The sequence below is a fragment of the Columba livia genome, chromosome 4, assembly GCF_036013475.1.
Source record: "Columba livia isolate bColLiv1 breed racing homer chromosome 4, bColLiv1.pat.W.v2, whole genome shotgun sequence".
Lineage (NCBI taxonomy): Eukaryota > Metazoa > Chordata > Aves > Columbiformes > Columbidae > Columba > Columba livia.
The window spans coordinates 41960619-41975259 of NC_088605.1; the positions used below are offsets into that span (position 1 = coordinate 41960619).

The 14641-nt window shown below is 35.4% G+C and overlaps 1 protein-coding gene across 8 annotated transcripts in view; it reads right to left on the minus strand.

Annotated features, from left to right (window-relative positions):
- KLHL2 (kelch like family member 2) overlaps positions 1 to 14641 on the minus strand; it is a 57756-nt gene continuing 43115 nt past the window's right edge. For 6 of the 8 annotated variants that reach the window (XM_065061392.1, XM_065061393.1, XM_065061390.1 and 3 more), the window contains 10 exons: positions 12837 to 12946; positions 11282 to 11398; positions 10113 to 10262; positions 9173 to 9290; positions 8336 to 8533; positions 7482 to 7583; positions 6416 to 6544; positions 2083 to 2223; positions 1777 to 1920; positions 1 to 1126 (listed from right to left, as the gene is read on the minus strand). In XM_065061392.1, coding sequence (XP_064917464.1) covers positions 1098 to 1126; positions 1777 to 1920; positions 2083 to 2223; positions 6416 to 6544; positions 7482 to 7583; positions 8336 to 8533; positions 9173 to 9290; positions 10113 to 10262; positions 11282 to 11398; positions 12837 to 12946 — 1238 coding nt within the window. In that variant the 3' untranslated portion in view covers positions 1 to 1097. Of the gene's footprint in view, positions 1127 to 1776; positions 1921 to 2082; positions 5527 to 6415; positions 6545 to 7481; positions 7584 to 8335; positions 8534 to 9172; positions 9291 to 10112; positions 10263 to 11281; positions 11399 to 12836; positions 12947 to 14641 lie in introns of those variants that run through there. The other 2 variants (XM_065061391.1, XR_010472280.1) reach the window with 2 other exon arrangements.

Here is a 14641-nt window from a genome sequence, read left to right on the forward strand (position 1 = left end):
TTGTTGCCATTAGGAAACAATATACAAACTTTTATTTGAAGAAAATGTCTCAAATATGACAATAACTTTGGTAATGTTAAAAGGAGGCCATCCAAGAATGAATAAAAATGAGCTGCTTTGTAAGCATGGCCATGTACAGTATAGTCAGATATTAGCTGAAAGAAGCTAAGGTTACACGCATAAATAGGCCTTAGTACCATGCAAGTTCAACACAATTTTGTACATTCATTATAAATTTTCAGTTATTTTCATGCCAAATCACCTTTCGGATAAAAAGGTAAGAAAGCAGTAACATCTAAATGTGACCCAAATTTAACAGGGAAAAAAAAAAAACGTAAGTGCAGACAACATTTTTATTAAAAAAAAACTTGAAATTACACCTGTTCAAGAACTGTTATACCATCTCTGATCTCCTTCAGTGGGAATTAGTAGTGTTAAGCATTATTACATATCAAAAAATACAACTCTGTTTTACAACATAGTACTGGCATATTCAAAGTACTGTGCCAAATTATAAATAGTAAAATCAGGTTTTGAAGAATTCAATAGAAAGCAACTTATGCTCACACAAACATATGCACATATTATATTTATGTAACAAAAGTTTTATAAAAGGAAACAAATTTACCCCATGCCAGCTTGAATTACTGAGGTGGGATTCAATACCTACTATGAAGACTGACAGTTCATTTCTTTAAATATATTTATTAGTCTCTGGAAAAAATAAGACAAAAATTTACTTTCACCAGAATACACACCATTCTTCACTGACAATCCATTTCTCAGTCATGACTGACCTAAGTCGGTCCTTATGAAAGTGGTGCTTTTTTTTTTTAAGACTTTGCTATAAAAAAGAAATGGTCCACTAGACTTCAAAAATTCAATCAGCTTCTGCTCAACTGCAGGATAATCCTACACATTGCTTCTGCCTAGAGTAATCTTCATCATCTGTCATCTGTAATTGTAGACAGTCACATCTTCCACTGTGACTCAAGGTGCAGCTACAAGTAGAGAAGTGCTTAGAGACTCAGTCACTTCAAATACACTTGTTGAAGGCTGCTTCTAGTGCATAATCGAGTTGAAAATCCCTTTATTGATCATAATGGTTTGTCAATAACTGTAACGCCTACAGTGAGGAAAAAAAAGGCATAAATCTTTAGGTAGTATTTCAAAGAAATTCAAGAAGATTAAAATCAAGTATTATTATAATACCTTGCAATTAGCATAACATCAAAAAATTGTACCAACATCAGTGTCCATATTTTCCCTAACTTCTCTCTGAAAGTTGTCTGAGTCAGTACAAAGTTCTGAAAGTTTCTGTGACTTGGAAAAACTTGCCATTACTGAAGTTTATTGTAAGTTAAGCACGTCCTTAACGTTCACTTAATAACTCCTTTGAGAAACTCCAGTTATTGAAGGAAAAGATACCTGAAACAGCCCTTGTTTCCTAAATATCAAGTCCCAAAGGAACTTCAGAAATGGATCTCTGTAGATTGAGACACAAATCCCTTGTTAAAAAAAAAGGTCTGATCCTGCCAGAATCATCTTTCTGACTCGCCACTTACATGTTAAATCCATTTTCAGTACAGTTTAATACCATTTTTTTCCTTGTAGTGAATAATTGTTTTAAGTCATAATTCAAAACATGCCATCAGATTCTTCAGACGTGTTCCAGTATCTTAGGTTTTACCTTACGCAGGACTTTGTGTGGATGATTTGTCAAATTTTGTAGCTGTTGTACTGTAAAGACTGTTAAAAAATATCTATATACATTACCTGCATAGCTCCTTCCTGTACTCATACAAGATGATACAACGGTCCATTTATCAGTTGTTGGATTATAATATTCCACTGTTGATAAATTACAGGAACCATCATCTCCTCCAACGACATACAAGAGACCATTTACAGCACAAACACCTAAAAAGAGATGGGAAACCAATATGAAGATTAGCAATTGGCTTTCTCACCCCATAAATTATGTTTTCTATTCTGTGACATCATGAAAGCAGCAGAAATGCAGGAACATGCCATTTACACTAAATGATCTTACCACTATGTCAAAGTAATTGTAGCGTATACCTGCGTTCCTTCTGCACATGTTCATGTCTGCAACCTGCTTCCACGTACTGGCCACAGGATCAAACACTTCAACACTTTTTCTTACCAAAGGACCATCGTGACCACCTACTGCATACAATAAATTGTTTAACACACCAACACCTGCAAACATATGAAAATACCCAAAATTAACCAGAGAATGGTTTGACTGATACAAAGAAGAAACAGTAAATATTATGTCCACTAACATAAATCCTTCATCCAGTCAGTGTTAAGAACTATTTCAGAAAACATTTGGGTCAGGATGCATTAAAGCAAAAAGACAGTAACTACAGCAAGGCACTAATTAAATATCTTGTTTGTCCATCAACCATATTGCAGCACACAAAGAACAAAGCTGCTCTGCAACAGAAGACTTAGAAAATTTTGGACAAAAAGTGATGTGCAGGAAAATGAAGACTGTTGAAATCTAGGACTAATTAGAAGTGACAGTAAATGAGACAGTGTGCTCAGCCAGCATAACAGAAATCTGACAAGATGATAAAGCGTAAGTGAATTTTTAGAAAGTAAAAACTGTGTGGTACAGAGGATAAAAGCTGAATGGTTAGACATTATGCAACAGGGATGTTTCCACTTAGGTGTTAGAATACCTGGTAAACATTTATGAAACAAAAGTAAACAGAGTGAGCACATTCCTCCTCCAAGATTTGGAGAACACCAAGCTTCCTTGAACCAAGCTCCAGTTATCAAAATATCCAAAAGGATATTAAAGGGTCTCCTTCACAACAAGATGTTATCAATCTGTAAGCTTGGGATGAAGGAAGAAATAAAGCTAGTCTATATCTACTTGCTAATTGGGCTGTACATATTAGAAAGATGGTAATAGGGTAAGCAGGAAGGAAGGTCTGTTTATTTATTCCTCAACTTCATAAAGCACTATTAGAACCGAAACATAATAGATGTTCAAAAATGCAGGGGTGGTTTTTTGCATTAAAATTTGTGAGTGATGGACCATAAAGACAATCGAAAAAACACAACTATGGAAGTACATTGGGAAATCTAATATATGCCATATTTAAGATTATGAAACTCAAAGCTGAGATACAGATTTGCAACCATAGTTCTTAAAGGGTTCCATGGAAAGGGCAGAGCTTGAATGCAAAAGACTAGTTAAGTCAGAGAAAAAGAAATATTGGGTTAAATAAAAAAGAACTCCAAGACCTTAATAGCCAGCTGAAATATCTTTGAAAACATATCACTGATATGGTATGTAAGAGCCATTCCTATATGGGGAGAGAAATGACTCCTGCTGAAATAACTAAATTTTCTTTTTAAAAAGACATGTTTTAATAATTGAAGGAAAAAGGGGAAGAAACATGGAAGAGTTCATTGGTACTGCAAGACTGAAAAATAGCTTCTTAATAGGACACTGAGTTATAAATCATGCTATCTAATGCTTTATCGGTGATATTCACTACTAACATTTCCCCATATCCTTCCCAGTTAATTTAATTCCTTTTACTACTATTGTTTCTAGCTATCACGTCACAGTATAGCGTGACAGCTTTTCTTTCTCCCGCTCTGATCACATTATCAGACAGGATAATACAACATTCATCTTTTGTAGCATTAAACATCACAGAGCTAGAAGAAGAGCTAAGATTTTTAGTTTAAATATGTGCTGTGATATAAAGCCTCCCCACCCAGGCTTTCTGTATAGTTACCAACCTTTCTATTCAGTGTGTAGAGTTTTCTCTCTGCCACATCGCCATATTTTCTTTGATAGCTCCTCATTTTTAATCATGTCCTCCATTCCTCTTTGGCGCTTCATTTTCCCTCAATCCCACACCCAGTTTCCATGTCCTACCTTATTTCTTGTTCCTTCCGTCTGTATCCTCTTGTTGTCGTCTTCTGAGTTCTCCTTTCTTTGTTAATTTTTCTTTCCTGCCCATTTTTCAGGACCCTGTCTTATATCTCTCATCCCTCCCAAATGGCCTCTATCTGAAACTGAAGTTCCTCATCCCAGTATGCTGCTGGAAACAGATCTGTCCCCGTATTGATCAACTGAGATTTGTACTAAAGAAGAATAACTGAAGGTTAACCTCTGAAGTTTTTCAATGAAGCTGAAGCAGTGGGAACAGAAGAGATGGGCTTATGTTCCTTACGATGATGACCAGAGATCAAAGGTTTCACATAGGAACAAAATTCTCTTTAGTTAGCACCCATAACACCACCAGGACTGATGACCAGTTGAAACAATTCTGGTGGTTTGGGATATTTGGCCACTACAGCCAAGCTCAATCAATAGTCAGGATTTTCACATTACCACCCATTCCTTCCCCATGCAAAAATGTAATTTTCCATGTATTTAACAGAATAGCACAGAAGGATGTTGATTATTTAACTCAATTATATAAATCTGAAGTAACTGGCAATATTTACTTTTCCTCTCCAATCTTTTTTTCATCAGAGGGCAAGGTAAAAGGCAGCAGAGAGTTGAGTAAACAAACACGGTCCTGAACTCTGGGACAAGGAGAGGGAGGAGAGGGGCAGAAAGATCCCAGTAGTTAGTGTATCTAAGGCACTAAATTTCAGAGTTGCAGAAGTAATACAATATTTTTTTAAAAATCTGAAAATATATAGAGTTTAAACAGGCTACAAGCACGACGATAATTCGCAAAACCAGAATATTAAAAAAAAAAAAAAAAGCTGAGGTAAAATGGCTGTGCAGGCAGATTGCAAAATGAAACTTTGTCACAACCAACACTTTTGTCCTTATAATGATACTTGTAATTGCCCATTTATATAAAAAGTTATCCTCAAAACTTGCTGATATTAGACCAGAGTAGGCAACTCTGGCCAGTTTTTAATCCAGAATTTACTTCCAAGATGCAAAGACTAACTAGAAGTTTCACAAGACAATGATGTTTTCTCAAGGTACAGAGTATAATGTTTCTTTATTAACATCACAGATTTAGTTTAGAAATACAATCAAAACACTGCATTTAGCAATGAGACATATCAACTTCTGATTTTGTGAGGTTATAATGGAAGTATCCCAAAATAAATATCTTACTTATAGTAATTATTTTAGTACTTTTATATATTTCTTTTGAAACAATTTGGACTTAATTTAAACATCATTACATGGATTAAAAACTGTTCAGAGTTAATAAAGAATAATGGAAGGCAAGATGTAAAGTTGGGATAACTATTAATCATCTACTGAGCACACTAGAAGTCCATCCAGTTTTATTTGTAGCAACAACTCTTCCAATTATGAAGCACATTAATGCAATCACCACTAGGTATTTGAAGGATGTTGCTAAAAAGCACCATTGACAAAAAAGTTACTTAAACAACTAAAAAAATAAATGTAGAGATATAATATCATGTAATTTGACTTGAAAAAGTCCATGGGAACAGATCTAGAGAAATAAAACAACTTCTGCGAGTTGAGAAAACCTGAAATACCAAAAGACAAATAGAGGACAGTAAACAGCAAATGAGTTTTGAGTCCATAATATAAATAGATAATGAAAATGCTCAAGTCAATTTGGAGCTGTGGAAGCATCATTTCATTAAACAAAAGCAAATACCACAGGCACTTTTGATGTCTTTAAAGAGAAATATACATACTCAGAATTTCAAGAAGGAAAAAAAATTTAAAAAAAAAAAAAAAATTATAAATAAATAAATGGATATACCTTGGCTAACAATAAGAAAGGATAACATGTAGTAGCCTATACATATCCAAAGGATGTAAACACCAGGTGATGAGAAGAATTACTGAAGATGAAACAAAGGGTACATAAGTGGAAGTAATAGGATGAAACCAGTAATACAAACTTAAGAATGAACAAGGACAAAACTTCCTGCAGTGAATCAGAATGCGGAACAAGTCCTCCAAAGAGGTGGAAATCTAGTCATAGTTCACACGTAAAGTCAACCTGAAAACGCCATCAGAAAAATCAGCCCTACACTGGCAAAAAGACATCTTTGAAGAAATGACATGTTTTCACCCTGGCCATCTAGATTTTGATACTTCAGTATTTAAATGATATTAAATTGTCACAATCCATGCATATTAGTCTGTATGTTAAAAACATAAACAGTTATGGGAAAAGGAGGAATATGAAAAGTATGAAAAAGCAAGGAAAGAGATTTACTATTAACAGACTGAATCTTACTATATTGGATAGTTTTGTATTTATAACCTGCATTTTATCAGCCATCTGAGACTAACAGATTCCATCAGACGCAGACTTCAGCTTACCTTTGATGTTTTTAGATACATTTTAAAACCACAAACTAACTTCAGTTTTACAAGGATAGTTGTTTCTTCACCACTCACCTGCTCCACTCCGTCTAGTGCTCATTTCTGCAACGTAGGTCCACTCATTTGTATTGGCGTCATAGCATTCTACCGAACTAAGGCACTGACGTGACGCCCCATCGTAGCCACCAACAGCATACAGTTTGCCTAGAAAGGGCAACCAACAGACACCTACCAGTTTCTAATGCACATAGACTATCCTGGTACACAGGTTGAAGAGAAGTCATCATTCTCTGAAGGTACATTGTTCTCTCTCAGGTATTTACCAGTACCTGTTGTCAATCAGTTACTGAGTTTCTATTTTGTAATTAGTTTAACATAATACATTATAGTTCTTGTCAAGTTCAGGACGTAAAGGCAGACAGTGTCTAACAAGAACAACGTGAGTCAAAAGATTTTAAATTGCCTAGCTGAAATACAATGGTACTTTACCCTGGTTTTAATTAAAAATTGTTCAAAAACAAGCCAAGTCAAGTATGTCCAACACTGGGAGCTCAAAAATAGGCCTCTTAGAAAGTTCAGAGGAAAGTTACTTGTACAGTCTGCATTTTCAGATCAGAAACAGAAGTTAAAACACACACCTAAAACTGTTTCAAGGCCCACAAGCCAGCCCAGGTCCGCATTGTGCAAGCAACATCCAGGCTGTTCACCACCAAGCTGACTCACAAGTCAACACTTTTCCTGGCACTGTCCTTGAGATCATCCCCAGCGTGCAACCAGCACAGTCAGCCACAGATAACAGAGTTTACAACACTGCAGTGCTACAGCACTAAAAACCAATTCATAAGGTCATAGCTTCAGTAACCGGGCTCTCTAGCTTTGCTGGCATGGGTAACCTAGAGCATGCACGCTTAGCAAGCTTTTCCTCAGTTGGCCTCAGACACAAGTGAAGCTCTGAAAAAAAATTAAAACAACTATACTAAAAGCTGGTCAAAACCAAGTAGAATTATTACCTATTGTTTGTACCATTTGCATTACAAGGTTGAGCAAAAATACAAATCTGAAGTATGTTTTCAAAAGCGAGAAAAAAAAAAAAATATTGCATTGCCTCCCCCATTCTTTTTAATATCAGTTGTCAACTTACCTCCAACAACACCTACACCAACACTACTTCTTCTTGTGTTCATTGGAGCTACGTGAAACCATTCATTAGTCTTCAAGTTGTAAACTTCGACTGATGATAAACCTACGAAGACAATATAACATTATTTTCTCTATAAATCTAGGTGCAACATACTGTCTACCTTCTGGAAAATTCTTCATATCTGAAAATTCAAATTATTTAATTTTAAGGACTGCTAATTACTGTGCAAAAGGCACAACTGATGTCCTTTAGGTAGCAAATTTCAGTCAACCCATTCTCGGTGTCTGAAAGTGGGCAAACTAATAAAAGCTTTCGTGCAACTCTGAAAAATTACTCCCTGAATTTTTTTCTTTCTTTTTAATTAAGTCACAATGTGCTTTCCTACATAAGCTTCAATAACCGTTATTAAGGAAGAGGATCTTTTCTGCTTAAATGGTTTGCTGTATCTGTGAACAGAATGAATAGTGTATGTCCAAAGCCTTCCCACAAGTCAGAGAAAGCTGTTTGTAATCCTATTTACAGTACTACGTGAAAACACAGAGGGATATTTCATATGAAAACAGGATAAAAGGTAATTTTTCTGCTCACATCTCCCACATGTTAAGGACTCTGACTACAAAAAGAATACTGAAAAGGAACTTGTCAAAGTTTCACTAGTCACTGAGCCTAAACTCTTTGACAGGAGTGAACAGTCCACTGTTCAGGTAGAAAGACACAACCACTAAAGCAGATTCCACACCAGGCTGCCCTCATGCTTGGTGCCATCACAGCTACCAGGAAAGAGATAATCAAATTTGATACGATTATGTCAAGATTAGTTAAAGCTAATCAGCAGTGTATAAAGGCAAAAATACCTGTACTCCCATCAAATCCTCCCACAGCATAAAGAAGGCCATTTAATACAGCTGCTCCCAGTGTGCTTCTCCTGTCTTGCATATTGGCAACGCTTGTCCACTGGTCCTTCACCGGATCATAGGAATCTACTGTGCGAACTCTCAAAGAACCATTGAAACCACCAACAGCATAAACCATGCCTCCCATGTACACCATTCCTAGAGCAGGGAAACAGGGATGAAAGATGAGTGGTTTAGTCTCTTTGTCATTTAATTTTATCCCATTCTGTCCTAAGGATGCAGATACACAATTTACAGTACTATACTACCAGGCTTTTGACAGTATCCTAGAGCCATGTTTCATTCAGATTAAGCACTAGAAATTCTGACACTTTTTGTTACTAATAGCTCACACTTCTGAATATCGTGCTTGCTGAATTTCTTCTTGCTGAGGTATCTCGGTTGCTTTAAGATCACATTTTCACATTTTTGGTATTGATTTGTCACTTCTTCACATTTTTCATCCCATTTAATAATAATAGGGTATTTTAATAGTAAAATTACTCATTGCTATAATGCAGTAATACTTAAATTTATTTATCCTCTGCATCTATGGGAGCTAATAAAGCAGTTTTTTCTAGAGATTACAAACTGAAGCACAACTTAAGATCAAGTTATCAAACTTGTATTGTTCCAGATCAGCAAGTAATTAGAATTTTAAGGATGATCACTGAAGTCAAGGCTTAGCACTTTCCAGATAAATATTTTAAGTACTGTTTGAAAGAACATACGATACTTCATACAGACGCCTAATTCTGAAGCATTACCAACTGCAACAAAAAATGAGGTATCATTTACCTGCTCTACATCTTCTGGAAGGCAATTCAGCCACCTGATGCCAGCGTTCTTCTTTAAAATCATAGCATTCAACACTGCGAATTGCCTTTGGTGCCTGTCCTCCAACTACCATCATCAACTAAAAGGGAGACAATCTTTTTAAAATTATTTGCATATATGAGAGAACCTGAGAGATCAAAAAAGTGTCAAAAAGTAAAACAAGCTTCTGTACAAGAAATAATTAAAGGATGCTTCTCCTAAATAAGAAATTTGAATCTTGCAAACCAGGCAAAAATAATTTTTTTTAAAAAACACATGCAATTTGTAATCATTGTGTCCAGAGGAAATATCTGAACTAGAAAACCAGGAAGCAATTAGAGTCCAGATAGAGCTTCCATGAATAGGGTAGATCCTGCTGATTCTTCACATCCTACTCTGACCTCAAGTATGAGAACTCAACATCTATGGTGCTCAATGGAACATTCCCTTTGAGAGAAATGTACTAAATCTGCTGAATGGAACCTCTTATTCCATTACTGCAGTTGCCATAATAGTACTATGAGGATAAACTTCTTTATTTCATAGAGAATAAGATAATAACAGATGTTTGTTTCATTTTCTTCTTCTAAAATGAACAAAAGACTATATTTAGCTAAAAATGAATAAATGCCCCCACTCAGAAGCATCAGTCTTTGTTAGGATTTTGTTGTTTCAAAGAAACAGGCTTACTTCTGCTGTAACACCAGGCCTACAACTGTATATTTCTTATATTTCTCAAATGCTGAAGATGGGAGACTAAAACATCTATATCACAAGTAGTATGGAGTATAAAGGTAGTCACTTGTTACATTTTTGTGATAAACAATTTTACGGGAATACCCCAAGTGACAGTCATGTCCTCATGAAATAAGTTAAAATAGAGTTTGAAGAAATAAGTACACTGGAAAAATAACAGTCTTACTTTTGGAAGGCTAGCAGGTGTTCTCAGTTTCGTCCGAGTGCTCTTCATCAATGCTCGTTGCTCAGTTGGCAGCAAGTGATACTTCATCGCTTCAATGAGGTAATCTTTACAAGCACTGCTGTTCTTAACCAATATTTCTTCTTCAACTCTCTGTTTATTAATAGAAGTTTAACAAGGTCTGAGCATGTTAAGGAAGTGAAACACAAATAATCTGAAATGTAATAAAGTCTGTGTTATATCACACAAATGCAGATTACTCTGATTTTTTTAGATTGTAGTTTAACTAGTTAGACATGAATTTATGTGATGGCAATATGCAGTCACTGCAAAAAAAGTTTGTTCTCTTCATTAGTGAGTAGAAGAAACAGTTAGGCAAGGCAAATTATTTCCTCATAATCAAGCACATTTACTGACTTTTCAAATACAGAGTACAGAACACACTAAGGTGTGAGTGGGGAAAAGAATTTAACAAACTAGTAGACAACCTCACAACAATAAAAAACCACAACAGCAAAAGAAAACATGAAAACCCACAAAAGCAAAAAAAAAAACATAACACCAAAAAAACCCCAAAACAACCCACATGAAGTGGAAAAAATTAATACCACAAACCCAGGATTTTTAAAATAAACATCTACCAGACTGCTACTATACCTACTAACCCATGTTAATAGCGAACTGGTATTTTCAATCTTAAATATTTGACCCGACACCTAAATATTCAAATGATCTTATAAAAGTTGAAAAAATGTATTATATCTGAACCAGCTAAAGAACTGTTTCCTTTATCAGCAAGTCCTAACTAACTTAGACAATAGATTCAATTCTGAAATTTAAAATTCACTTACAAAGTGTTGTATTAAATATCATATTAAAAATGAAACCTAACCTGATCTCAGCTAATTAAATCATTCAAATTACTATTGTAGCATGACAAGTAGCCAGCCAAACAGATAAATGACTTATATGGGATATCTGCTATGTGGCAATCCTTCCTTTGACTCTGTGTGTGTGCGTGCATGTACATGTGTAATGGTGGCTGGGTGGTTATTTCTACTTTCAGTGACACACTGCATTACACTATTTAAATTTAGAATTATCCATCTGGCATTAAAAAAAGAAACTGGAATGTTCACATGCAGAAGAATTAGTATTCCTTTTTTGCTTACCTGAACTAAATATTCGCGGGAAAGCAAAGGCAGCCGAACATGCTCCATCAGGCGTGCCATTAGCTCCTGCCTGACATCTTTGTCATGGTTAACCCACGCTATCACTGCTTCAAATACCTTCCAGGAAACAAACAAATGCGAGTCCCTTTGACTTACAAATTCAGTAAATAGCAGTATGCCTCCAAAAACCAGTTTTTGCTTATACTAAAATTCCTAACGTGAAAGAAGACAACACCAGTTACAGCTCCCATTATTTCTATATTTACCCACTACTAAATTCTGAAGATGCAATAGCCAGTCTCTTTTTACGTCACCCCTCTACTGACGTTTCAAGAATACCTGCACTACATCGACAAAATGCACACAATAATTTCATTGATACTGAAAATCCAATAAAACTAGGTAAACAAACAACACAGCAGCAGGGATATTACAATCCTCATACTTTTCTTCCTTTCTTGGAAAACTGACCTGCCACCTCATCATTCAAATGACTTGTCATCACTGAGTCTTATGGGAAGAGTACTCAAGCCTAGTTTCTCCTCTATTGCACAGCAGCTTGTCATGCACTAGAACATTAAAACCTTAATTATAATCCACAGAAGCAGCATCACAGGTATCAAAATCAAAGTGATAAAACTGGACCTTCAGGGTATTTTGGGAACAGCAACATGACTTTGCTAGTTGTGGTTTAAGCAGATAGCTCTTAGATTCAAAATTTCAAAAGTTTTTAACATGAAACACTACCTAGCCATACAAATCAGTATTCAAACATGCTTTTGAATACAATTTAGCCTCTTTTGAACAGAGGTGTTAGTACAACTATATACTCCTTGGAAAAAAGAAAACAAACATATTTTAAATTGATCACAACTGGATTAAAAAATGAATACTTTTACAACTTGTAAACCCTTAGAGGTTCAAAGAGATGCACTAGGCTCAGTGAAGATCAGAGAGTTTCAAAAATGGCTTTAACAGAAGGAGATCTAGCTAAAGGTGAACCAACACATATATTTAAAGTCAAGTGTGGTTACACCAAGCTACCCAGCCATCTCCTTTTGCAACCCACATTTCTTCAGTCAGGGTTGACAGCCCACATACACATACAGAGCTTTAATATTTTTGTGAGACTGCTGATGTTTAAGTCAGTATCTGGCATACACTTCCTCTTCAAACTACTATTTTTGAGTTATTTATCTCTTGGTAAACCAAACTCCTGTGTATGTGACTCACAGCATGTGTCCTGTTTGTTCTGCTAAAACATAAGAAGCGTTTTGCATTTAATTTTGTTTCCATTTTTTCAAACAACAAATGGTTATGTGATTTAATACTGTTTTAGGATTTTTAAGAGTTGAGAATAATTTTCAACATCAGACTGACAACACTTGGGAAAAATTGTCAACAGTTTTGGGAAAAATCCTTTAACCATGAGGACAATACATGCCTAACTTCACCGAGGAAACAACGCATCCAAACAAGTGCACAAGTGCAGTAAGAGCACTTCACTCTCTCACCCCAAAGAATAAAAAGAATACTGGGACCCAGCTGGTCTTACCTTCTCTTCTGAGGCAATTGTGAGCTTGTCACTGGATATAAGACTGCACACTTGCTCGACACCAAGATTGAGGTATTCTTCACTAAGAACGACATCAGAAAAGTGCTGTTCTGTTTGGAGGAAAAGCAATACTCTAACTTACAGTGGTATCCCACAATAAGCATTGAAGCAGCAGAGGAAAAATAGAGAAAACAAGTCAATATATCTGCTATTTTGTCATATATAGAAGCGATACCTTAACTTAAAATATCTTCTATAGGTTAAAGCCTGGTCTCACAAGCGGCTTTTGTATTTAAAAATTCTTAAAAATAATTGAAGTACTAAAACACATAATACTAAAAGTAGCACAATCATAGAAATTTAACATTTTCAGCACTGGCTCATCTCAGCCCTTGTCGTTGACAATTACTTAAATCTCATTTTGCTATCTTTGTACATACAAACACAGCAAAAAAGATCACAGAAAAAGTATATGCCCTCTGTGCTGTTGACAAATGTTTTAAATGTGCAGTTCAACATGAACAATGGCTGATACATTAGAACTAACCAGAAGTTTTGCAATCTAATATAGGTCAAATCAAACAACAGGTCTGATTACTGTTGCATCTCTCAGAGCTTCTCCAAGGTCATAAAAATATTACATAGCACAATATCTACAACAAGATGTGTAGTTTTTCCTCAAGTGCTTTGTTTATTTGTGGGGTCTTTGGTGGTTGGTTGGTTTTGGATTTGGGGGTTTTTTTTATGGTTGGTTGGTTGTGGGTGTTGTTTTTTTTTTGTTTGTTTGTTTGCTTGTTTTTAAATGCCTCAAAGTAAACAAAACTGATAAAAATCAATGCTTTAGTTGTAGAATGAGACATTATAACATAGAGCTTGTATCTTTATCATGTTGTCATTCAGTTATTCAGTTGTCCTCTCGCTTCCCTAAGATTGCTTTTTAAGCCATTCAGTTGCATAAAAAGCAGCTCCATCCACTTAAAGGTTATTCTCCCCCTCTTCAGTTATCCTTAACAGAAGTTAGAAGGAACAACTGTTAATGGGAATTTAAGAATCCACTCAAAATTAGACCAAGTAAAGAAAGATCATAAAGCATATTCAAACTAAAGAACTTTATAAAGCCTTCTCTAGTGCTACTATAGTTAAGAATCCATGCTTGACAAACTGCCTTAATATGTTTTAAAAAAAAAAAAGTTAAATAATGTTGAATGCTTAGAGATCAAATAGTCTTTAAATTTTTCAGGTTGACTTTGCAGGGTACAACAGCTTTTATTGCACTAAACTAAAGATTAGACAGCATAAAAAGGTAAATCCAACACAGTATAATTCATGTCCTTTATCTAGTTCAGCATCTTGTTCCTTGAACCAGGCAGCACAAATTGCTTCAGACAAAAGTCCAGGAATATGTATGAAATGTCTGATAACAAAATAAGCTCCTCCCATAAAGGTCTTACTATAACCATGGAAGATGAGAGAATGGTAGCCAGAAGGATGATATCTTACCTTAACCACAATTTACTAAACAATAAATTTAGTGAGATACAATCCAGTCGCCTTGAATCCTGGTAAATTCTTTAACACCTTACTGTAGTAATAATGCCACAATCTCATTGAACAAAAAGGCCCACATTTAAATTTAACACCCAGTTTACCATTGAACGGTTTTCATGGAATATCCTGAATACAATGATAGGGAAAGCTGAAACTTTTCTACTGAAAATCATTAATTATTCTATATTCCTTTTAGCCTTCATCTCTGTTTTAAGTAGACAGTCCTTGCCTTTTCAGTCCCTCATCCTACCAGCCTT